Source organism: Struthio camelus, chromosome 6 (assembly GCF_040807025.1).
Source record: "Struthio camelus isolate bStrCam1 chromosome 6, bStrCam1.hap1, whole genome shotgun sequence".
Lineage (NCBI taxonomy): Eukaryota > Metazoa > Chordata > Aves > Struthioniformes > Struthionidae > Struthio > Struthio camelus.
This window is the reverse complement of record NC_090947.1, coordinates 25,228,701-25,255,107: the sequence shown is the minus strand read 5'-3', so window position 1 is coordinate 25,255,107 and position 26,407 is coordinate 25,228,701. Positions and strand designations below refer to the sequence as shown.

Here is a 26,407-nt window from a genome sequence, read left to right as displayed (position 1 = left end):
GTGTGTTAGTATATTTCCATTGCAATTAAAATGCTGCAGTCTTGCCAAAAGACTAAAATCAGTCATAGATTTAGCAACTCAAATGCATCAAGAAATCCACCATGTAGTAAATAAAGCAACCGTCATAATGCGTATTAACATACTCATAACAAGGTGCCAAGTGCTGAAATGTCTTTTTACCATTTACTCCGTATGACTTTCAGGGCATATCTACAATGCAGCACAGTGCAAAGGTTTCCAAGCTAGTTTCGAGCGTGCTAAAGTAGTGTGATGGACCTAATATGGAATCTGAAATCTAATATAGCTACCTTAGCACAAGATAATGTCCAAGATAATCAGAATTCTAAGCCTGTATTTGAATATCAGTTAGCTCCTGAATCCTGCTAGTAATTTTTCCTACGCGCCTTGTTCTAGCAAACTAGGAGGCAGACTGCATGTTATACATCTTTTCAGTTGTTGGTAATATGTGGAAAATCAAGAAGCTAACATTTTAGTCTCCTTTATACCTCATAATGCAGTATTTTCTCTCTCTTAGGTAATGTCGCTACTGCATTAACAAAAATTGTTTTAAAATTCATGTAGAGCAACTCTGAAAGTTTTTGCAATACCTTGCTACTCTGTCTTTCATGATGGTAGATAGCTCCTGTCTCTCCTATTTATCTATTGTATTGTATTTAGTATTTTAACTTTGTGATTGGGCATGACCTTAAGTTTTTTATAAAGTCTGCATAAACGTAACTGATGCCTTTGTCCACAAGGTATTTGGGTGTCTAACTCCTGTAAAGTGCCTGGCTCTCACTGACTTTTACTGAGAGTTAGGAAATCCCAGTTTAACAGCTAAACCCCTTTGCATCTAAGTCTCATTACCTTATAATCTTTTAATATACTTATCCTCTCAACATGCTAGCAATATCATAGAAATGTTGTATTGAAAGAGATGTTGGATGATAACCTATTCTTAAAAACCTCTAACAAAGAGATTCTGTTCTGTTCTGTTCTACTCTACTCCATGCTGTTCACCCTTTAGCCTCTTCTAGCACTACATCACACAAAGTTTTTTTAATACTTGACCTAAATGTTGTGAATTTCAGATTGAATATGTTACTATTTCTCCTATGGTCTGAGAAATAAGATAACCAAGTCTGCTTTATAATAATCTTCATGATATTATTTGGTCTATTTCTGATCTTTTCTAAATCAAGCAAGCCTGTTTTCTGGACCTCTTTTCACATTTTTTGCTCTTTTGTACTCTAGCCAATTAGTCTGTGTTTTTTTTAAGTGCAGTGCTCAATTCCCTTACTTTCTACTCCAATAAAGGTACAAATTAGAGAGAAGTAATTAACTCATGTCCCATATGTGCAACATTCCTATTAGCACATCTCAAAATTACAACATTTTTTACATTAGCACCATATTTATGATTCACAGTCAGCTTGTGGTTCGTGATAGTCGCTGTGGTCAGCGCAGTATAATGTGTGGACAGTTACGGTCTATTTTTCCATTTTGTATTTGATTTTTCCTTGTCAACTGTAGCCTTTTCCACTTATCTCTATTGAAATAAATCCAACCATTTGTAGATCAGCTCATCAGTTTGCAAACGTCATTCTAAATTTCAGTCATGTTCTCTCCTAGCTTGATGCCTTCACAGTACTTGATGCATGTTGAAGTTATTCCACGTCTTGAGTTGGTAATGAAGCTTGTTACGAAAACCTTGTATAGTGCAGATCCCTTTAGGATCTTCAAGAAAATGATCTCCTAAGTTAACACTGGGCCACTGGTTGCTGCTCTCTGAGCATAATTTTTCAAGTATTTTGTAATGATTCCAGCTAGAACATATCTGCTAAGCTTGCTTATGAGAGTGTCATGTAGGACTTGTTCCTTTGGCTGCTGTTGTGTTACCAGCTTAGGCAAAGGAGACAGGATTAGTTTTGTTTATGACATAGTTTGATAAATTCATATTGACTATTTTTTATTACTTTATTATTATCACCTTTGTACTGACAAAATGATTTTTTTTTCCAACATACTGGGCTGAAGGTTAAGCTGACTGGATATTCCTCTGGGTCCTCTGCTTACCAGAGAAGGAGCTGTGCTACATAGGAACGGGAATTAGGCACACAGACAGTTTTGAAAAACCAGTTTGGTGCCTGTCTGCATCTTCAGATATCTAACACTTATTTAGAAGCTTAAAATCTCTGACAGGATATGGAAACAAGTCCCTTGAGGATTACGTGAACGCCTGAATGTCTGAAGGCCCGCTGTTTTCCTGTCTGATACCTGAGAATAGATTGCTGGTGTAGAAGTTTTGTACATAATCTCTCTTTTTAAATTAAGCAGATCTTATGCAGTGTCCATTGTATAGTGGTGGTGGCAGAGTAGAAACAGTCAGTAGGAACTGGTTGCAATTCCCTGATTGTCTGTTTGGCATTGGCCCCTAGCTAGTTCGTGCCAGCTAAGTTAGCCTGTGCCAGCTGGCAATGGATCTCAGGGAACCATCTGCTTCCTGGGAACAGCCAGAACATAACCTGATTGTGGCCATTTCCCTTTAACTTAATATGTCACCTGAACCAAAAACCTCCGCTAGAGATTCCCATTTTACCATAAGAATCCCAAGTAAGGAATTGATGGCAAACTGGTTTTTCCTTTCCACCGTAAAGCAGGACAAAGAAAAGAATGTGCCTGGGGATTTTAAGACTTCCATCTTTTTAAACTATATTTTACCTCATTTTACTTGTTAGCCTAGCCTTAACTTATTCTTACCTTAGTTCTAGAAACAAAATTCCTGTAGAAACTTCAAGTGGGTTCTTCTGATGGAGATTTTTGCCTAGTAATTTTGTATTTTGTACAATAAAAGCTTAATTTCTCCCTCAGCCCTTCAAACTTAAGATCCAGTGGCAACTTGTTGTGCACGTTGTGTTGTGTTTTCATGTGGAAAGACTGCAAAATGTTTGCAAGTAATGTTTGGATAAAATAGTATGCAATGAATATTATAAATGAGTAACACTAAATGATATTTATTAAAATGCATGAACAAAGGTAGGGATTCCCTCATCCTTTGTCTTGTTTTCCTAGCATTTGTTCAGTCATTTGCTGACATACAAAATTTGATAGTCTAAATTGGTAGGCCAAACTTCAAGACTCTATAGAAAATCATTTTCCTGTAGAACAGTATTTTCCACAGTTTTTTTTTTTTATTTCTAATCCTCTGATATTCCAGTTAAACTGTTTCTTAGTTCTGTTTGTTTCTTTAAAGTGTAAAAGTCTCTATCATTGCTCAGCTAGTATTAGACATAACTGATATCTTTCTTACCACTTTTTCTTTTTTTAAAAAAATAGATCATTTCTACTTCTTGGAAGGACAAAATGATGCTCTGTTGTGTGGCAATAGCTCAGATGCAGGGTAAGAAAATGGTCATTGTTTTTCGTTGTGCATCAAGAAAAAATAATTGCCTACTTAGAATAGTTCAGGTGGTCAAGTTAAGTGTCAACTGTACTGTACAATTTCAAATTACCAGTGTTTTCAAATATGAAACTGTACCTAAATATGACCATCTATGTGATTTGAGTTTACACTGGCATTTTCTCAGCATCTTAGGCTAATATTGTAAAGGTAACCATGTGAATACTATGTGCATTAATGTAACTGCCAGCTGGCTGACAGCTGCTTATCATCAGCCACGGTAGCTGACGTTCTTTTGCTGTCCCGATGGAGATGCATTGACATGACAAATTTGTGGGGAAGGCTACTTGCTCTTATTTATATTTTAAAGCATTGAAATATCAGTAGGGAATAGAATTAAAGATATATCTTACTGATTTTCAATTTGTATCTTAGGTATGTAGAATACAATTTTACTTGTTCATAATTTCATTAGCAACTGGTACTCCTGAACAATTTTGTGATTTACTATAGCATATCGTAATTTAGAGTAGTTGTTAAAAATAGCATTTCCTCTTCTTTTGTAGTCAATGTCCAGAAGGATATATATGTGTGAAAGCTGGTAGAAACCCCAACTATGGCTACACAAGTTTTGATACATTCAGTTGGGCATTCTTGTCACTGTTTCGATTGATGACTCAGGACTTTTGGGAGAATCTTTACCAGCTGGTGAGGACTTACTAAAATAAACAGCACCATCACCAATACCATTACTACATAGTACTTGCATAGTTATTTTCATTCACGTTTCTCTAAGGCCTTTGAGACAGAAATCATTTTTTATTTCATATGTGTAAGCTGTCTAAAACAATAGGAGCCTTGTCCATAACTTAGGTTCCCATGTGCTACTGAAAGATAATAAGAAGAAATAGCTGTTATTTTATGAAGGTGGTTAAGCATTATTGGTTTCATTTCACAAATGAGTTAAATGAGCTTTTAAGTTCTTAAAACTTCTTGCCCAAACATGCTATAAGTAGATGCTACAATAAAATTGACTTGCAGTCCACTAGAAATATGTTGTATTTGCAAAGGCTACATCACATCCCTAAACTGCACAGATCCTTAAACTGAAGGACAATGTTGTTGTGCAGCATGACAATTCATACACTGCACGGTCTTTGTGACACTGTAATTTGGGACTGATGAGACAAGAAGGTAAGATGATGGCTACTGGCCCCTCTACTGTTAGTTTTAAAGACTGTAACATAACCTAAAAGTATAGTGGGGACAGCAACTGCTACTATGGATTCTCTTTAGTAGAAGTTCTGAAGTATTCAAGCTATAGAATCTTATTTACCTTGATCGTAGCAGACACAAAACTTGAATTTTGCCCGTATAGCCAGGATATAATACTAAATATGTGTATATGGAAAAATTAACTAAGCTTGTGCCAAAACAAGCAATCTTATAATGTGTTTCTAAATTACGACACAGACGCCACCATTTTATACAGCAGTATTTAAAAAGTGTGTTAAAAACATGTGTATCTCTTTTTTCCCCAGACACTACGTGCTGCTGGGAAAACATACATGATATTTTTTGTTTTGGTCATTTTCCTGGGCTCTTTCTACCTGATTAATTTGATCCTGGCTGTGGTTGCCATGGCCTATGAAGAACAGAATCAAGCAACCATGGAAGAAGCAGAACAGAAAGAAGCAGAATTTCAACAAATGCTGGAACAACTGAAAAAGCAACAGGAAGAAGCACAGGTATCCCTGTAAATTAAAATCCCATATGTGAGAATAGTTTCACCACCACACACACGCTCTTAAGAATATATTACCTCTCATCTTACAAATGCCTTCCTTTTGCATCTAATCTTTAATTAATGTTTTCCATTGCACTAATTCTACTGGCTTGAGTGGACCTTCTAATTAGTGACAAAAATGATAAAGAACCAATAAGCTAAAATACTGGGATTTCAGACTGGAGATGGAAGTGGAGATGAAGATGTGGAGAAGAAAAAAACAGGAGTTCTGCTTATTTAAGTAACAGAAGCAAAATTATTTTAGGTAGTGTGGGAGAAATATTTTGCTTCAGCCACACTTGGCTTTTTCTACTCCCTCCCCAGCTCTCTCAGCAGAAAGCAATAGTGTTCCAGTTTCAAAGAAAGCTGGGAAAAGTGTAGAAAATGGAGAAAATGCTTCTCTGTTACAGACATCATGATTTCATACTACTTTGAATCTCCTTTTCGTTTTTTAGAGACCCTGAAAATTTTAATAGGATAACTGATAATGTCTACTTGGCTTGTTGGCTTGTGACCACAGAGACCAAGAGTTGAACCGTGTCTTCCATGTAAGCAAATGGCTAAAGTCAGGGACACCTTTTTTGTACCACAACTTGTAAATAAAAGTTAATCAAATGCTCTGCAAATGTTTGAAGCTTTGAAAAGCAACAGGACTCTCATAGCCTGCAGATTAACTCAGATCTCGGATGATCATTTGCAATACTGAGATAAATAATGTTACATTACATCTTTAACAGACTAGAGAGTATTCAAAATAGAGCAAAATGGTGTAAGAAAACATTGTTTCCTGCTAACAAGAATTTTTTTCCTGTTTGAACCTTGATTCCTGACTTTTACGTAGTTTTATTTTTTAATGTAGCATTTGCAGGTGAAAAATTCACTCCAACATATTGCTTCAATCCAGAACAGATGCTTGTTAATTTAGTTCTTTGGTAGTGCAATTCTCCATTGGGCTGCTCTAATTTCTGGGTTACGGAGCAGTGGCAAATTATTGTTCCTGTCATTTTTTGCAAACTATACCTTTTACAATATGCTGGGTTCAATGAATTGGGATCACTGCTTTTATTTCAAATTCTTTTTTTTTTTTTTTTTTAAGAATGGCAATGCATTTAAAATAGTGAATGGCATATATTTGTATAAATGGTGTAAATTGTGTATATGCTTGTATGTATAGGCAGCAGCAGCAGCTGCAGCAGCTGACTCAAGAGATTATAGTGGCGTAGGTGGAATAGGTGGATTCTCCGAAAGTTCTTCTGAGGCATCAAAACTGAGCTCAAAGAGTGCTAAAGAGAGGAGGAATAGAAGAAAGAAAAAAAAGCAAAAAGAACAATCTGAAGGAGAGGAGAAAGAGGAGCAAGAATTTCACAAATCTGAATCAGAGGACAGCATCAGAAGGAAAGGTTTCCGATTATCCATTGAGGGGAATAGACTGACATATGAAAAGAGATTCTCTTCCCCACACCAGGTACCTTAGTATTATTACCTCTTAAGCACTGCTGCAATCTACTGATCATAACAAAAGAAAAACCTATAAAGTTGTTTAGTCAGGATATGAAGATGTTAATTCTTGCAAAAGTTACTACAGGTTCCTTAATATCTTAAATCAAAATATGACCAATTTAATACTTGCAATAAAAGATGAAAAGTAAGAATATGAGAGATTTTCTTCTTATTCTAAATTGAAACATGAAAATCAAAATAATGTTTATTAATTAAACTGAATTTTATTTGCAAGATTCTTACTGAAAATGGACCTGTCTCCCCCTTAAGAATGATATATTCAGCATGATCAGTGGATTCAAAATTTGGTACACACATACTCATGAATTTCACATTTTCAGTGAGAAAACTCCTAAATTTGGAGTGCAAGAAACCTGGTAGAAGTGGTATAAATGTTATTGTGAGATTTGATACATGCATTGATTTGAGACCGTTAATTGTGTTATCTTAAGGTGGAAATATCTGCGGCAATGTGTCCTTGCATGTGTTCTCCTACATTGATAAACCAGAGACTCAGAAAGAATGCCATCTGCATCTAACATCCAGACATTTATTTCATTTGATAGCTTTGTTACATTATCCCTTCTACAGCTTTCAGTAGCTCCTCTTCGTTTCTCTACCTCAGACTCTCTCCCCTCAGCAGTTCAAGTCCAGATCTCACATCCATTTCATCCTTTTTCTGCCCCGTCACGTGACATTTGCCTCAATATGCCTCTTCCTTTTGTCCCCACCTTCTTGATTCTCCCTGGTATTTGTGACTTGCTTTCTCCCTGTCTTTAGTTACTGTTACTAAACTCATTCCTTCCTTTTTATCCTCTTCTATTCCTGTCTCTGGAAGGCTTGTTGCATCCCTAAAAAGATCAAAAGCGTCCATGTTCTCTTCATGTATCACTTTTTGCAGCTCCCATTCTCACAGAAGCTCAGACCTCTTTGTCCACTGTTCTCTTATTTATTCAGGATTGTCCTCCTTAGATCAGTCTGTGGTAGGATTATAATGCTTCCATTCCTGCCAAGTTAACTCCTCCTTTCACTTCTTTCCAACATATTTCTTTTTTTAATAGCACTGCATCCAGGTTTTTTTTCTTGGTCTGCCACTGTTTTATGTTGTTAATTGTCTAATCTCTGTTAAGATTTCGTTGCTGAGTTTAGTTCACGATTCATTCTGTTCCGTATACAGATTTTCACCTCTATCTCCATTGACTTCAACTTCCGTGTTAAAGACCCATCTGATCCCTTAGGTACATATTCTTGTGTCTTCATTCAAATTGCAGCCTTAGCTCAACTCATGCATCTCGTAAGAAATGAAGCGCTCCTCATCCCTCTTGCTTCTCCTGTCTTTTCATCTCCGAGTTCATTTACAGCTGTTTATTATTGCAGTTTAGTGTTCCCTTTCCCTCTGGTTTTCCAACCCTAGTTCCTTTCCACTCTGGCTTCTAGCCACTATACTCAACAGAAATTCCACTTTTCCTAGCCAAAACTCAGAATTATATCTCATCTTTGACATCTTCCTTGACATTTCACTCATCTCCAACAAAACTGACCATTCTGTTCTTGAAAACTTATTCTTCCTGACATTCATGGTTTGGTCTCCTCTCAGTTCTCCTGATTCAGTTTTGCTTTAGAAGATCCTTTTATTCCTTCTCCAGTTTTCTAAGGGATTTCCACGAGGCCCTGTTGATGGTCCCTTTCTCTTCTTTCTTTTTTTTCTTTTTAACTCTACTCTGGCCCCACAAACATGAGTCATTTTCAGCTTGGACCTCCTTTCTATGTCCCAGTTACTGCCATATTCATCAAGAATGTTGTTGCAAAGAGCACTAACCTATTTCACTGCTTTTACCTAATCTGCCAGTTAACATCTCCACCTATGAATATTTTCAGTACCATAAAACATATAGTGCCTAAAGCTCTTCCCAACCTGCCCTGTCTGCTTACTGTCAGCAAGTCAAGTTCCAGCTTTGACTGACCCGTGCCAGCATCAATGACCTCCTATTAAGTTTTCAGACTAGTTTCTTTGTTCTCTTTCTGTATGCTGCTCCTCATGCTTGGAAGAAGCTCCCCATGAGTTTCCACCAAACCACTTCATTGCTTTCCTCAAATCCCTCTTTAAAACTCTCTTTTACCATGCTGCCTACAGAAAGCTTAACAGGGAAGTGACTTCAGGTGAGCTAAGACCACTGTTTATCATACCCATCAATTTTGCCTCCTTGTACACCCTCTCTTTTTGTATCCGTCTGTTGTGTAATACTTAGATAATAAATTCTTGCAGAGTGCCTCTTTGTTCTGCATTTTGCAGTACCTAGAACAAGTGGGGCTCTGCTGCATAAAGATAAGTTACGGAAGAGAAACAAAGATACTGCTTTAAGTACTTCAGCTGTTCATAGAGCTCTGTCTTGAGTGAAATTAGATGTTAACACAAGGTAGCAGTCCTTACGCAGCAGTATTTTTGTCATAGCTATCCATCATATGCAATCATTCAAGTCAAGAGAACCACTGATGTGAATAAAAATTAAACATATATGTAATTATTTGCAAAATTAGAGCTTTATTTTGACTCTCATCCTGAAAAGAACCTCCTATAGCAGAGCGTTTACTCACATGAGTAAGTCGATGAAGACTGGTGAGACTGTTCATATAAAACAACATACATGTCTTTGCAAATTCTGGATAGCTAACACTTTTGAAAAGTAATACAGTAAGAAACACGAACTTAGCAGTATTGTTGCTATTGACTCGTTACTATTGACTAGTACCCCTGAAAATATGTATATTTTTTAAAAATAGGTGGTATTTGGCAGCTACCTCTCTGTGTAGATGGAGTCACAGGAAATTTACCTAAAATTTTATTTGCTCAGCTGTGCAGGCTAATGCCAATCTGGGGCAAATAGTGTCTAGGAGTACTTACTCCATTTATGAACAGTTGGTAATAAAACAGGCAGAATGGCAGAGAAAGCAATTCTGTCAAGCAGTTTCTTTTACAGTAATTAAATGGAATGATTTCATGTTTCCAAAGTATTAAAATAACTACTCTTTGTCTGTCACTTATGTGCTCTTTGTTTACTACCCAAAACAGAGTTTATGAGAATGGGGGATTATACTAGTTTATTGCTTTGTAGACCTTACCCTTTAAGACATATTAACCATGTTTTTTCCCCCCCCGGTATGAAACAAATTATATTTAAAGGAATTTTCAGCTGATAATTATTGTTTTTATTTCCCTACAGTCTTTGCTGAGCATTCGTGGCTCCCTGTTTTCCCCAAGGCGCAATAGCAGAACAAGTCTTTTCAGCTTCAGAGGTCGAGCAAAGGATGTAGGATCAGAAAATGACTTTGCTGATGATGAGCACAGCACTTTTGAAGACAATGAGAGCAGAAGAGATTCTCTCTTTGTTCCTCATAGACATGGTGAACGGCGCAACAGTAACATTAGTCAGGCCAGTAGGTCATCCAGGACAGTACCTCCACTTCCAGTGAATGGGAAGATGCACAGCACTGTGGATTGCAATGGAGTAGTTTCTTTAGTCGGTGGGCCTCCAGCTCTGACTTCACCTACTGGACAGCTTCTGCCAGAGGTGATGATTGATAAAGCAGCCACTGCTAGCAATGTAAGGAAGTCTACAATAGCTCAGACATGATGACCTCTCTCTATATCATTAGCTAGTATCACTTGGGAGTGATTCCCTTCTTAGCCAAGTTGTGAATGCTCCTTTGATATATTGTAGTTATAAGCTAACATAGAAAATGAAATTGTCTAGCTCTTGTTAACTAAATGCGTGAAAATATATGTTAGTTAATTCGCTAGGAATTAACACAGCAGCATAGTAAAAAACTAAATAAAGTAATATCTTATGTTCGTTAGTTCATTATGCTAACGGAAGACTTAACTGGGAGGTTCTGTATTCCTATATCTGACAGGTTATCAAAAATGAAAAAAAAATTGTGAATAAGATGTATTTACGTAATGGAATATACTGAGTGAAAACGTAGTTCTTGCTGATCATACAGGAAGCTTTTGATACAACACTGATATTACAGCTTACATGGGTTGTGATAGCATTCCCATCAAATAGTTGATTTTTATAGTTAATTATTTTGGAGATTTAGTAATAACATTAAATATTTTTTCGTTTATTTTGTTTGAAAATGTGTGCTAGGAAATTAAAAATTTAATCTAAATTAGGAGATACCTTAAGAAGACATATTCGCTCTTTGTGCTCTCACAGCTGGCTATGTGGGCTGTGCATTTTCATATTTAGAAAAAGACTTCACTGCCTCATTAGAAAGATATTTATGGCAGAGCTCATTGGCATTATGAAACTTAAAACTCATGAATCTTTTTTAATCTCTCAGCCCTGATTCAGCAAAATCATGGTTAAAAATGCATACTTTAAGCACAAGAGCTATCCTACTGCTGTATTTGGCTATTTGCTGTATACAAAGTTATGTAGATATTAGTCTTCACAGAACCAGAATGTAAATGAGGCAGGGCGCAGGACAGCAGAATGTTTGAAGCCATTATACTTTTGTAATACTTCACAGGGTTATTAAATGGACAATTGATAGTCTATTTTATCAGTGTTTTATTTTCAGGGCACTACTACAGAAACCGAATTAAGAAAGAGACGGTCTAGTTCTTACCATGTTCCTATGGACTACCTAACAGATCCTAGTGCAAGGCAAAGAGCAATGAGTATAGCCAGCATGCTTACAAACACAATGGAAGGTATGTAACATAGAATTTTTGTATGGCAAATGCTACTGAATATATGATACACTATGTAGCAGTGGTGTTTTAATATAGCCATGGTGGTCTAAGGATGTAGGCAAGACAAGATTTGTTAAGTAGAAGTAGTATTTTTTTAAGATAGTCTGATATATTTAGAAAAATCAGTCAAGCTTTCACCATACAAACAGAGGTGAGATGAAAGCAGCGCACTTAAAAGTTAAATGCAAGTGGAGAGCAATTGGTGAATGCAGTGTTTCTCCAGAGGAGCTACCTTTTTGGGTAAAAGCTCTATTTCAGTTACTGAAACAGCTATGATTGTTGCAGTAGAACAATCCCCTTCTACAGATATATCAAGCATGCTGTATCTGAAAAAATTGAGTGTACAAAGAAGGACCAAATTGCTCTTTCTGGAAGGATAAATACAATGAATCTGAGTCATGGAACTAAACTACCACTTGTAAACAAAAGGCAAAATATTGCTTTGAGGCAAAAATGACTATGGCCAAGACAGCAAATGGGAAGGTGAAAATGAGCAATTTTGCACATTTGGACCGTAGTACTGTGTAAAGAGTTGCCTACTTTAGGGTAGTCTGAAGTATTTAATCTGCAAGAATAAAATTTGAAATATTTTGTTCCTGCTATGTATGCCAGATTTCTAAGACAAATTTCTGCTTTGCACTCTACTTAGCATTTGTTTGTGAATGAGTGTTTTATTTACTGAGTATTTAGTATTCTTTTAACACCAACTTTAAAAGTAGTGGTCCAGAAATAGAGAAATATTGTTTAAAATGTTATTTACATTTTTCTCTCTAGAACTTGAAGAATCCAGGCAGAAATGCCCACCGTGCTGGTATAAATTTGCTAACACTTGCTTGATTTGGGACTGCTGCACTCCTTGGCTGAAAGTAAAACACATTGTAAATTTGATTGTGATGGACCCATTTGTTGATCTGGCCATTACTATCTGCATTGTTCTTAACACCTTGTTCATGGCCATGGAGCACTATCCAATGACAGAACAGTTTAGTGGTGTGCTTTCAGTAGGAAACCTTGTAAGTCTTTCATGATGTACCATGTATAACAAATGCATTTTTCCAGAATAATTCCTGAGTGACCTTTGTATACATCTTTAAAAGAAAATGTTGACTAGATATCTATAGGCTTAAATATTTGAAATATTTAAGCTGTATTGAATGCCTCCTTGTTGACATTCCTGGACTTCTCCAGCCTTGCTTTAAAGAGTTGAATTCTCTTCCCTTTGCAGAAGATAGTAAAAGTTATAGACCCAATCAGCATTTTAATTTTTAAAACCTTCAGCTTCTATCACTGTAGCGGGTTTGTTAGGTTACAGAAACTTTCCTTATCAGATGTTTTCTCTTGGATGGATACTTACAAGTCATAAGAACCTTCACATCCATTCCCACACCTGTTCCACTGCTTGCTAGCGTCTCCCGATGTCCCAGGTGTTCAAAGGAGGATAGAGGGGAAAGGCCCAGTGAGCATCGCAGATGTACTGCAGTAGTAGTCCCTCCTTCAGGTCGTCCTGAGGAAGAATGGTTCTACCCCACCTTCAATATTACTTTTTTCCGTAATGAAATAATTGTCCCTCGTATAAAGTTATCTTTACTCCTAGAAGCAAAAAAATGCCCCAAGGCACAGATGAGATTTAAGAAGGAAAATCTGGATATTAAAATCAGAAGAGATTCTATGTGTCAGTGTTTATAAATGCATATTAGCAGCCTGAATAGAAAACATATTTCTGCCCTTTACCTCTTCTTATTTAGAAACCAAGTGTTGTGATGCCTATTTAAGCTTCATATCTGAATATAATTCCTAACGCCAATATGTGGGAACATAGAGTTGCTATGCGATTTATCATGGGCTGAAGATATAATGTGACAGAAATGGGTAATATTAGTTTTAATTTAAAATATTTTTCCATTACACTTAGCAAGAAACTGTATTTTGCTTGCAGGTGTTTACTGGAATTTTCACAGCTGAAATGTTTCTCAAGATAATTGCCATGGATCCTTATTACTATTTCCAAGAAGGCTGGAATATTTTTGATGGTTTCATTGTGAGCCTTAGTTTAATGGAGCTTGGCCTTGCAAATGTAGAAGGATTATCTGTCCTCCGGTCATTCCGATTGGTAAATATACTAAATAAACAACATGTTTCTATGTTATATTTTATATTTGTGCATGTATGTTGTGTATTTTTCATTTGTGCAATATATATTTGGCTGAGTCAGAAGTTCTTTGCATAAGAACTTAGAAAATACTAAATTGCACCCGATGCATCTGTGATACCAAGTTTCTTTTCTGTGTTATCTTGATAATGTGTATTTCTTATTCAAGATATTGTCAACACTAATTCTGTTCTTATAGTGAATGTGCTTTAAGGAATAATTCTTGTTATTAGCAGTATCTGTTAGAGTCTTTCTCTGTACAGATGAGGGAAAAAAGTGCAAGAGCCACAATCCACATTCAATTCCTTCTTACTACCTATGAGTGAAGATTAGTAAATAATTTATTAGTTAATAAAATTTATTGACCATTTTAGTTGATAAACTTCCATTACTGTAGTTAACTGACATGGTTAGTTTTAGAGGAGATATTCAGATTTTTCTTTGGATAGGCTTTTTTGAATGACACAAAAGATGTTGTTAGAGATGCTTGCAAGTAACCTCTATGCCTGTCATTAAAAACTTTGGCTTTGCCTTTTCCAGGGAAAACTATTTCTTCTTTCTTTCTGCCAGTTAAGAAGCCAGAGGTCTGTAGTGTCTGTATACTTACAATCTTGTTAAACTAATTGCATTTTATATGCATAGGTTTATTTTTATGTAATTGAAATGAGCATATAGACAATATTTTTGAATTATTATGACTTGAATCAGGACTTGAGACTGCCAGTGCCTAATAAGCTGCAAAGAACTGGAAACATAAATTTTGTAACTAAGGTTTCTAAAAGTTATGTGGGACATGATTTTTGTCACAAGTTGACTGAAATGTGAAATGTATAACAGTGACTTCATTATAAATAGTAACATGAATAACTGTATACTGTTCTTCTGTTTTGCAGCTTCGAGTTTTCAAGTTGGCAAAATCTTGGCCAACTCTAAATATGCTGATCAAGATTATTGGCAACTCAGTGGGGGCTTTGGGAAATTTGACCCTGGTGCTGGCCATCATTGTCTTCATTTTTGCTGTGGTTGGGATGCAGCTGTTTGGGAAAAGCTACAAGGAATGTGTCTGCAAGATCTCGAGTGACTGTGAACTGCCACGCTGGCACATGCATGACTTTTTCCACTCTTTCTTGATTGTATTTCGAGTGCTGTGTGGAGAATGGATAGAGACGATGTGGGACTGCATGGAGGTTGCAGGCCAAACCATGTGCCTTACTGTCTTCATGATGGTCATGGTGATTGGAAACCTAGTGGTACGTAATCAGTGGGTTTTTTAAAATTATTAGAATGTATCTCATATTTTTCATAGTTTATAAATCACAGAGATGAGGACTAGAGAAAGACTTTATGAGATCGTATAGTTCATTTGTTTGCAGGTTCAAATACACCTTGATCAGTTATGAAAAATGTTTCTCTACCTTTTCTTTAAAATCTTCTGTGAGTTTACAACTTCTTTAGTGATGTCAGTGCTGAATGATTCTTATACTTAAAAATGCTTTTCAATAAATATCTAACTTAAATCACCTTTGCCACAGATTTAACTGACTCCTCTCAGTAGCTATGGAGAACAGTGGGCCATCAGCTTCTTCATACCACCATTTATAATACTAAAAGGCTTACTATTTCTACTTTCAGTCTTTTCTTTCTGAAACAAAACAAGCCTAGTTGTTCAAATTTTTCTCCGAGGCCATAATTTTTAAACTACTTATCCCTTTTTTTTTTTTACTGGCCTCTGAATTCCTCCTAAGCCACATTCTAGACAGAGATACCAGTAACAAATAATGTGGAATAATTATATGCCAGGCCTAGAGCCAGCATTCCTCCTGTTACATCCCCAGATGACATATGAAAATTTTGTAACTGCATTGCTTTTCTGGCATACTCTATACGCCCTTTTTTGTAGTGCTTCCACTTTGCCAGTTTTTATCCCTTTCTGTATGTTTGATTGTTATCATTTTATCATTTATACATTTGATTTTTCCTAACCAGTATTTTTACACTCCTACTTCATTATTGAATGCCATATTGATTATGGATTATTTCACTAATTTTCCATGGTTATGCCACCTTCTCGACTTTCTTGTTGGGTGCTAGCATCCCACCTCTATTTGATATATTCCACAAAGTTTATAAACATGCTTATCCACAGGCATAATGAAATACTAAGTCTAATGTGACTAACGTGAGACTCCTGTGGCACCTTCTAAAAATATTCTGCAAGTCTGAGCAAAAATAATTGATAAATATTATTTAAACACAATTTAAAATAAGTTTTGCACATACCGTATCAGAATTACATATGGTCTGAATTACTCTAGCGTGTTTGTAAAATGTCATGCAGGAACGTGTGAAAGAGCCCTAAAATTAGGATATGTCACACATGTGGATTTTATTTCTCTTAGCTAGTTTTCCTGACCGAAACAAAAATAGATTAATTGATATATTCTTGGCAAATATATCAGCTTATTATACTCTGAATTAGAGGCACTAAAATTATGGCCTGTTGAACCCCAGAAAACTGGTTTGTGCCCACCTCTCCTTCACCTATGAACACTACTGAGGATGTAGTTTGTATAGGTTATTTCATCACCTTGTATCCTGCCTCCCTGTGACATTCTCCACTTTGAGGAGCAGACGTACAATACTTCCAGTGTGAAGGTAAAGGTAAAGGATAGACTTTTCACCTAAGTTAGTGAAGTTATGAAAGCTAGAAAAAGTTTTTGGCAAGGTAAAAAAAAATATGGGGGATAGGGCATATGGCCTGGTAAGAATAACAAGCAGATGCTTTGACATCAAGTGCTAGCTGTGAAATAAAAATTGTGTAATATTGAACACAGCATAATAGAATTACTTTTATGACTTAAAAATAAGAGATCCAGTATATTTTCTCCTTACTATCTTTTAGGTACTCAACCTCTTTTTGGCCTTACTGCTGAGCTCATTTAGTTCAGACAACCTTGCTGCTACAGATGATGATAATGAAATGAACAATCTACAGATTGCTGTGGCAAGAATTCAGAAGGGCATAGATTATGTGAAAAGAAAAGTGCGTGAATTCATCCAGAAAGCCTTTGTTAGAAAGCAGAAAGTTTTAGATGAAATCAAACCTCTTGAAGACCTAAATAACAAGAAAGACAGCTGTATTTCCAACCACACAATAGTAGAAATAGGTAAAAACCTTGCCTATCTTAAAGAAGGGAATGGAACTACCAGTGGCATAGGCAGCAGCGTGGAAAAGTATGTTGTTGATGAAAGTGATTACATGTCATTCATAAACAACCCAAGTCTCACTGTGACAGTGCCGATTGCTGTCGGGGAATCAGATTTTGAAAATTTAAATACAGAAGAGTTTAGCAGCGAGTCCGACCTGGAAGAAAGCAAAGAGGTAGGACTATTTCTATATTAATAAAAAGTTGATTTTTTTTTTCTTTTCTGAAGTTTCTAGTGTTGGTTTAAATTCTATATTTCATTCCTGTTTAGTAATGTTCAGAAATTTGTAATTATGTTTAAGATAAATTGATATAATGTTGCTAGTTTTGAATGAGGTGGTAGTACAGTATTGTATTTATAGTAATAATCAAGATGCAGAAGACAGTTTTAAAGAAAATTAATATTCTTTTATTTTGTTGAGCTAATGCATTAACCAGAAAAAGAAAAAATCTGATAGTCCTAGATACTGAAGTCCTGGATACTGAAAGTGTGCAGTTGTACAAGTTTCTCCATACTTACTTAATCTGTACAGTTTACTATTTTATCTGCTTTCTGGAGGACTTCCTGTCAAATTAACAGTCTGTTCTGATCATTTTGACATTTGTGATACTATCAAAAAACCTCTGGATACACCATAAGTACATTTGAATACTGGACTAGCACCACTAAACAATTTCATATAAATCACTAATAACCCATCTGATAGTATTGGTACTTTCTGATACGATCAGAACTATTGATTAAACTGAAGTAATGGCCTGTGGTAAAAAGGTTATGAAGCTTTGTATCTCAGTATATCATCCCTTCATGTGGCTACCCGTTGTCTTGATTTAAAAGTTTAAGATATTTGAATCCAATACTTGCTGCAGCAGTAATAAAATGTAGCTCTGTCTGTCACAGTACGCAGTGTCAAATCGACAAGTCCAAGCCAGCAGAGTGAGTTGCAGTAAATACCAAAGTCACTATTACTGTGTTAATGCAGTGCTCTGTCCAGTGTAATCGTAGCTGATGGAGGCATGGAGTATACTACCTCAAGCGGAATAAGTCTATGCTATGTTTAGTACCAATGCTAGTTCATTCAGAATTAGCACGGGTATTTCTGAAGAGTACTGCATGCTGCAGTGTAGACATAAACTAACATAAAGGTTTTCGTAAGTGATTTCCTCGCGCTTGAATCTCACGGTATAAATACAGATTAGCTTCTAGTCACTCTAACCCCCAGGATCCTTCTTCGTAGTGGCTGCATCATACATTTAGTCCCATTTTCTTGTCTCTATTCAGAGATGTCCTTATTGTCCCTTTAAAAATACTTTTTTTTTTTTTTTTTTACAAATTGCTTGTATTAGCATTTCTCTTATGCTTCAAAATCATGTCTTGGGTGTGAAACCATAGAAACTGTTGCAGTTTGTCCTTTAATTGATCTATATAATGAATAGGGTGGTTATATGAAAGGTTCTTGGTCTGAAAAGTAGGATTTTGATCAATTCTATTCTATCTTTGTGCTTAGGGTGAGAAAAGGCATCTCCTCCAGCCACCTCACAAAATACTGGGCGAGTGCATTGTTCCATTGTTCCCTTGTTCTATTGTTCCATTGTTAGCTGTTTCAAAACTGCCATTGCTGCCAAAGGAGCAGCCAGTTCTACTGCCAGCCTTGTCAAACTCCACCTAAAAGTGAGATCCTCTGTAAGGATGGCATATGACACAGGTTATTTCTCTGTCTTTATGTAAATCACATAGCGTCTTAGTACAGGCCTATTTCCTGGCCCTTCTGAGTTTGGGCTTTTTTTTTTTTTCTGCTAGTTATGCTCAAGTACATCTATCATTTTCGCCATTTCCCTGCTTAGCAACTAGTGATATCCATAGCATGTACTGAAAGTTTGGGAATAAAGGGTCATAAGTTAAAGTTCAGTACTCGCAAACAGAATACTTTGGATTTCTTCTTTGCAAAATTATTGCTATCTTGGTGAAATACCCATCTGTCATTCTGTGTTTGTCTGTGAAGCAAGTGTAATAATTCTATCAGTTTCAAGGGTGCTGCCAGCCTAAACCTATTATTTTTCATAAAACATTCTAAATACCTCAGTTGGAAAGTGTGAAGAAGATACTATTATTTCATTCTGTGGATGGATTGTAACTGGTAATGATGCCTCAGGTGATATTACTGTATGAATGATGCTAAAAGAAAATCCTCTGACATAGATACAGTCTGAGGTGGTGACTGGTCAGTCCTGCTAGGCTCAGAAGTATGTACTCATAAAAACATTATTTTAAACTCTCCTCCCTTCACTCCTTATTTTGGGCTCCCACCCATATCACATTCATTCCTGTTAGCAGCTAATCAATCCATATTTCAACGTGTCCTATATACTTTTCCTGTGCTTGTTCTTTTTTATGGTTATGCAGCTATGCACATAGTAAGTGAAATTTTATCAAAATGGGTTATAGTTCTGATAAATTCTAATTGGCAACCTGTCTGAAAAAAGTAATTTGGAAATGTAATTGAACTAATTTAAATACTGTATGTCATTAAAATCACTGAAAAAAAATTACTTTATATAATTTCATTACTGTTTATTAGATTTATTTGATTCTGAAATCTATTTCTGAAAATGTAATCAGAGGAGTTTTCCATATTTGTAGAGTATTGTCCGCTTCTCATGCTGAAGCTGCAAATATTGTTCAGTAAAGAGAAATTGGTGCTTCACTGAATGGTGGCAGCAGAAAGGAACATGACTTTTGGTATTGCCTAATGATTATGGCCTTTATTTTGATAAAGAAGCCTTCTTTGCCTGCTGCAAAAACTGTTCATAAATGTTTATGTACAATAGTCAATGGCTAAAATACAGGAACTGCCTTGGAGTATGGACTAAAATGTGAATTTCCCACATGAGTTCCCTGATTACCAGCATTCTCCCTTTTGCTTCTCCCTCTTTTTTGTAGTCCACTCAGTTTTTAATTATTTACTGCACAGGAGCATAACCTCACTAGCAGAAGAGGTGGAGGAGGTCCGTTATTCAAACCAACCTAAAGGCTGATGGTTAGCAGCACTAGATATGACCACAGTGACAGTGGCACATCTGTTTCTCCGTCATATAACAGGATGGTATGACAAGTAGCTCTAATTAGCTAAGTCTGTCCTTTTCCCAGTGGACAGATCCTCACTTGGTTATTCTTCAAGGAGGCAAAAATATTGGTTTGAATTCCTTTAGGGAGAATACTGAAGTGGATTCTCCCACATCTGAGACATGGACTCTCGTCATTAGGCTACCATTATAAGAGGCATGCTTTCACCTCCAGATGCGATATTTTAAAAGCAAAAAGTGTTATCACTGCATTCTTGGAGGCACTTAATTCTTTATACGTGTGTATTAACCTTGCTTTAAGAACTCCTAAAAATACCTCAGATGATTAGACAAAGAAATGCATATTCAGTCAGGAATGACCTACTGCCGAGCAATTTAGACTGGTCAAGCCTGAAACGCTTCTGAGCATATTTAGGACCAAAATTTCTTGCTCTTGCAGAAACTGAAGGTGAAACATTCAAGGAAAACCTTTACAAATTTCAGTCACCTTGAAGAGAGAGACAGCGTTTAAGCAATGACTGTGAACATATTTCTGGATTTAAGTGCCTAAATTTCAATCAGATTTTAAGCACAAAAGTACATTTTTTTGATCATAATCCTAGCTCCTGCTTCTGACTGGCTGATTCTTACCACTATGCTTTTTGATATGAAGAGGAATCGCCATTCCTGACATGTTAATCACCGGACCAACACTCTTGTCATGAAAATGATCCATAGCAAAAGAAGGCTATGTAAAATGATTTTTTAGTCAAAAGAGTGTCTGAAAATGTTTTTTTTTGTTCAATGATTCCTATTTTCTTCATGCCATACTGTTCTGCACTCTCAGGTTTTCCTGTTTATATGATTCTGCTGTTGCTGCATATTTCTCTGCACTCGCTTTATTCCTTACAGCCACAGTCTAAAAGTGCTGAAAATAGAACGTGCCACCAAACCATATTCACACAGCAGATTCCCTGACGACAGGCAACGTAGGCATCAATCTACTGTGAAAACACTCTGCACAGCACAACATAGCCAGATACTGATGCGTGCGTGCGTGCGTATCTGTGCTTTTGTTTGTGTCTGCGTACATGCGTACATGTATTCATTGCAGTGTAAGGCAATGAGCTGAATTTCTACAGAGTAACTATCATTTATTAGCAAGTTTTAATTAAGTATATTAATGTTTGGTGAATTCTTTATGACATATGGCCTGCACCTTTTCCGGTATTTTGATAGAAATGTTAGCTAGATTATGCTTTTCTAGAAACATGTACAATATTGTACGTGTTAGTTCATGTGGATCTACACTGATTGGAAGCTGATTGGAATTTGTCTAGAAAATTGCCATTGCAACCTAAAAAAGAAGAAATGAGTATGAGAACATTGTGTCTGTAAGAAAGGTACTGGAGAAATACGATGAGAAAAGGAAATTAAAGAACAAATCCTAAATGAAACTTTGACCATGGCGGTAGAGCCATTAATCTATACAGGGCCACTGTTGTCCTATCGACAAAGGTTTATAGACCTGAGGTGCTTTACTGCTTTCTAGCACAGAAGCTATAAAAATTAATTTTCCTTTCATGATAGGTCCTTAAGTGGGGATGGTTTATATAAAACATGGGGATGGCTTGTATAGAAAATTTTATAGTGCATGTATAGCTATGCAATAATTAGATTTTTATTTAAAGTGCAACTTTTAGGCTAGTAATTACACCAAGATATACAAAGTTACAAGATATTTTTAAATGCCTTAAAGACGGTGGGATTGCGTAATGCTGTTGCAAACACCGTAACGATGGACGTTTTACTTTAATCAGTATTCAGCAATCTAAAAGATATTTATTGTTTCCTGTTCTCACCCATATTCGTATTATTCTGAACTAATGAAAAGTAAATGTGTGAAATCTTTAATCAGCCATTGTATCTGTATAAGAATTTCCAGAGCAAAAAAAGCAGTGGTGCTATATCCTGAACTTCATTTCCTGCCATTCTTACTTCTCACAGGGGTAAAACCAAGCTGGATCAGTCAAGAATGCAGCTCTGGTGCCTTTTAACGAGGCAGAGCATCGTGTCACCAATTTTACGCAGGTTACCTAAACAAGTTATACATATATATCTCTCTCTATATATATTATATAATCACTTTTTAATGGATATTGACTGGCCTGCATGCTACTCAGCTATGTACCTGCCCCATTCATTGCAATACGGTAGAAACATGCACAGCTGCTCTCTGCTGAGTCACGGGACTCGCATCACAGCATGGTCAGGCAAGACTGGCAACCCCAACATTGACTTGGTTCAGACGCTGTAGTTTTCATGATATTCTGACAGTGTTTATAGTGCATGCTACGTATGTGTCCCAGTCTTGATGGTAAAGTTTTCAGGACTCTAATTTTGAAGGGTTTTCTTTCCTTTTGAAAGGAGGGCAGAATATGTAAAACAAAGAGTATATTTCCCATCAAAATTGTAGTATTTGTGAATTGTGTTGATGCTTAGAGTCTTTTGGCTGTTTCGGAAAATTTTCATAATATTGTATTTTAGATTATAATGGAGGTAACCTGCAAACTCATATTATTACATAGTTGTGTCTACTTTTTACAGTTTTTTTTCTTAGAAATGCTTTTCTTCAGTAGATGTCGTATGAGCTTTTTTAGTTGTTTTGGAGATTAATGTGCAGTAATTGAAGCACCATTAAGCATGAAATTCATTTAATTTCCACAGTCAAAGCATGTGACCATCTTTTGGTAAAAAAAGCTTATACAAAACTGATATTTGGCTGGTCAAACATTCAGAGATCAGTTCTGCTCTTACTTACACCCACACTTAAAAGTGTAGAGGTGCAAAGAGAAAACTGATAGCAAAATCTGGCCATAGCTCTTTAATTTATGCTCATAAACTGACTGCCTCCCCATCATCTAAAATTGTCCGCAGTGAGAAACTTAAAGACATTTTTTGAGTAGTAAATACAGTTCAGCCATCTAGTAAGTAATTTAAGGACTTTGAACAAAAGGGTCCCTAGCTTCAGTATGATTTACGTCTTACCTATTTAACGTTCTGATAGTATTTACTGCACCATAGCACAATACAGTGCTGCCATCCGTTTGGATTATCACAAAACATAATGTAAATCAGTAGAACTAAAATATATTTTTGCATAGTTTTTTTTCTCCTATATTTTGTAATGAGTAATTTATCTAAGTCTGACTTTGATTTACAAATATTCATTATTCAAAATTCTGTAATACTGTGTGATAAATTTAGTCTTTGGATTGTCAGTTGGTCACACAACATTGGCATACTGTGATTCATAATGGATGATACTAAATTATGAAGTATCGTTTCACCTTGCAGTTAGCTTAATTAATCTTTATAAGCAGCAGTTCTTTTCTCTCTTTCGGAAATAACCTTTTACTATTGCTTGTGTGAATTAAAGAGCCATTTTAAAGTAGCTTCCAGTGGGAGTGCTTTTGCAAATATTTGCACTGCTACTTAGGATGTTTTTGCTTTCATCAAACATTCTTGCAAATATTTTCATTTCTCAAATGTTCATAAATAAGTAGATCAAAGGAATTACGAACAGCAATAAACTACAGAGCAGACTATAGTTCAAGGATCCTGTTTTTTGTAGTATGCTAACAAGACTCAGCACAGAACTGTTTTGCCTTGAATTACAATATTCTGGTTTTTTAACAGATAGAGTTGTTATGCCTGACTATATAAGCACTATAAAGAGTGACATCCAGATTCCTCTTATAGCTATTCCAGTAGCACTGCAAGGGTATTCAGCCACTTGGTCATTTTTGTAGAGGTGGTGTAGCGGTACTGAAACGGACTGTCTCAGTTTGGATATAACATCGCTATTTATATCACAGATCATCTGATTTTCACGCTGACACCCATACAGGTCTGAGAAAATTGAAAAATATATAATTTCTATTATTTAACATTTTCACAGGTATTTGGGAGGAAAGGAAATTAAAAGCAAAAGCAGAATGGTGGTTTCTCTTGGAGCCATCTTTCTGCTTCTGTCTGTTCTGCTCTTTGCTCCTTCAGTCCTTTAAATTTTGATTTCAACAGCAATTAGTGACATCCTGGCCAATAATGAAAGTTCAAGCTTTGTTAAAAATGTTAAACTAAGAGCTTTTCAGCTACTCTCAGATTACCATTTTGGAAATAAAGAAAGAAAGAAACGTTCGAAGTTCAAAGTGGCCTGGCTGTAAGTGAAGCAGAATTGTATGAATCTATGAGATGTTGTCAAGGTTCAGAAAGTAATTATGTCTAAAACTTCCTGACCTAAACTTGGCTGCTGCTTTTTGCAATGCTTCTCTGATAGGCAAGCTGCTTTCCACTTTCAGTTTCTATATTGAAAGCTAAAGTAAAAACTGTATCTTGTACTGTATTGTATTGCTGACTGAAGCATGACTGGCGTTGCTGTTGGTAAATGTGACATGAAAGATAAAGGTATCTATGATGATCAGTATAATGCTGCTTTAAAACCATGTAAGTACTTTGGTCCCATTATTGTCTTCTGTGAAAAGGAGATGGAGGATTCTGAGGTTTTGAAAAGTAGACTTCTCTGAGAATAATTTCCTTAGCTCATTATTCAGAAAGCCTTTCTCTTTTACAATCCAGCATCATGATTCTTGAACAGTGTCTAATGCTTGATCCTGATAGATGGTTTATAATCTGAGTGGCCGACTATTTTTGAAACCTAGAAGCACGGTGAATCCAAGAGGACTTGCTGCCATATCAAAGTTTGGTTCTGATGATTGATTACCTTGTTTCTACAGGTTCATTCTTTTAAAAAAGCTGTATGCATGTTAAGTACATAGCGTTGCCTAAATCCAGTTTACGTAATGCTGGTCAGAAGAGAAGTTATCAGGGTACCTTGAGATATGTTCAGGTAAAGAAACGGGCATACGCTGCATCCCCAACATATGCAGGTCTGCAATTATGGGTAGCGTAGCCATCCAGCTGGCTTTTGTGTATGTGGACACTGGCAAGCCACAATAGGTGGCAGAAAAAGGAAAGTCTTTTTGTATATTAAAGCACATGGAATTATATGTAATCAGCAATAACATGTTCCATTCCCAGATGGGTTTGAGTTGAACACAGAAATCAGTGCAACATCCCTGTGTCAGTTGCTTTATACCGGGAAAGACATTTGCTGTGGAAATATGTGATTGTTACTGAAAAATTCTCTTAGTATACTGAATTTGTTGAGATCTTAAGATGCTGTATCACAAAAACTTCCTAGCTGTTTGTAATGCATGCTTAATTTTTTAAATATTGCATAGAATGCCATACAATAAATTAAATGTGGAAAAAAACAAAGCAACAAAAATATAATTATTACTTTTGTTGAATGAAGTTAAATTTTTACTATCACCAATAATACTGAATCATTACAGACTGAATTTATTGAATAATCTTTATAATACGCTTCTTCACATAGTGATCTAGTTGGAGCTAAATTTAGGTATTCAAGAACAGCATGCTAAGGAAGTACTGTGTCACATCAACAACAGAAGAGTAACTGAAGTATCAGTCAGATAAAGTGTTTGGTTGTTGTTTTGTTTTAAATATCAAGTGCTGTTGAATCAATTTAGGATTTATCTATTCAGCTTAACTCCTGTGATTATTATTACAGCTCTTTACAAGAAGCATGCCAGATTTTCAGTGAGAAGAGACTTGTAAGATATCATTCACCATGCGTACTGCCCCACATAAATAAAGATGGATTTCTGATGATCCTGATAATTGACTGTTCTACTGTATCATATTTCTGCCTGATCATTTTGATCTCTCCTTATAGATATCTTATATTAGAAATCTCTATCTAATATTCCATCTTGAGTTATCTGCTAGTTTTATGCCACATCAGTAATAGGAATTTGTTACTCCTTCTTAAAATTAGCACATGCTGAATTAACTCACTGCATAATGACTGAGTTACTGAATTCTTCATTTTCCTTTAAAAATGGACAGTAGGTCTTTCAACCTTATATTTTAAACCAGTTCATAATTTTTGTTTGCTGTGCTACTACTGCAGCATTTTGCTAGAAATGCTGACCAGATTGGAATGATGAAAGCAACGTTTTAATAAAACTCTACAAGATACAAACAGATAGTCACTTCTCAGTTTAAAAGTGATTTTTTTGTATTGTATTGATACAAGTTAATTTAAATGCTATGCATAAAATTCCTTGGACTGTACCTTGGGTTTATGGTATTTCTGGCCTTTCCTCAAATGGATGATGGACAGTCACTGGTGTTTTAACACTGCGGTCCTTAAATGAGGACTGCAGAATTTGTCCCATACTTTCCAGTTTCGCTATTTTAGAGGCAGTATTCCACAACGGCCAGAATGCCATGCATCATCTATAATTTTGAATATGTTGCAATGAGAAATTTGGAAATACTAGTCTTCAGAAAAGAGTGCATCCATGTGTATATGTTGAACCTTACCTCATAGATGCTAAAGCTCATGCACAAACATGACACATGAATGCATAAACTGGAATTTTCAAAGAAA

The 26,407-nt window shown here is 36.0% G+C and overlaps 1 protein-coding gene across 5 annotated transcripts in view; it reads left to right on the top strand.

Moving 5' to 3' along the window:
• SCN2A (sodium voltage-gated channel alpha subunit 2) overlaps positions 1-26,407 on the top strand; it is a 78,756-nt gene that overhangs the window by 30,065 nt on the left and 22,284 nt on the right. For 3 of the 5 annotated variants that reach the window (XM_009676185.2, XM_009676183.2, XM_009676184.2), the window contains exons 8-17: positions 3,337-3,400; positions 3,967-4,108; positions 4,942-5,148; positions 6,361-6,651; positions 9,908-10,288; positions 11,274-11,406; positions 12,223-12,461; positions 13,385-13,558; positions 14,491-14,847; positions 16,500-16,979. In XM_009676185.2, coding sequence (XP_009674480.1) covers positions 3,337-3,400; positions 3,967-4,108; positions 4,942-5,148; positions 6,361-6,651; positions 9,908-10,288; positions 11,274-11,406; positions 12,223-12,461; positions 13,385-13,558; positions 14,491-14,847; positions 16,500-16,979 — 2,468 coding nt within the window. The remainder of the gene's footprint in view (positions 1-3,336; positions 3,401-3,966; positions 4,109-4,941; positions 5,149-6,360; positions 6,652-9,907; positions 10,289-11,273; positions 11,407-12,222; positions 12,462-13,384; positions 13,559-14,490; positions 14,848-16,499; positions 16,980-26,407) is intronic. The other 2 variants (XM_009676187.2, XM_009676186.2) reach the window with 1 other exon arrangement.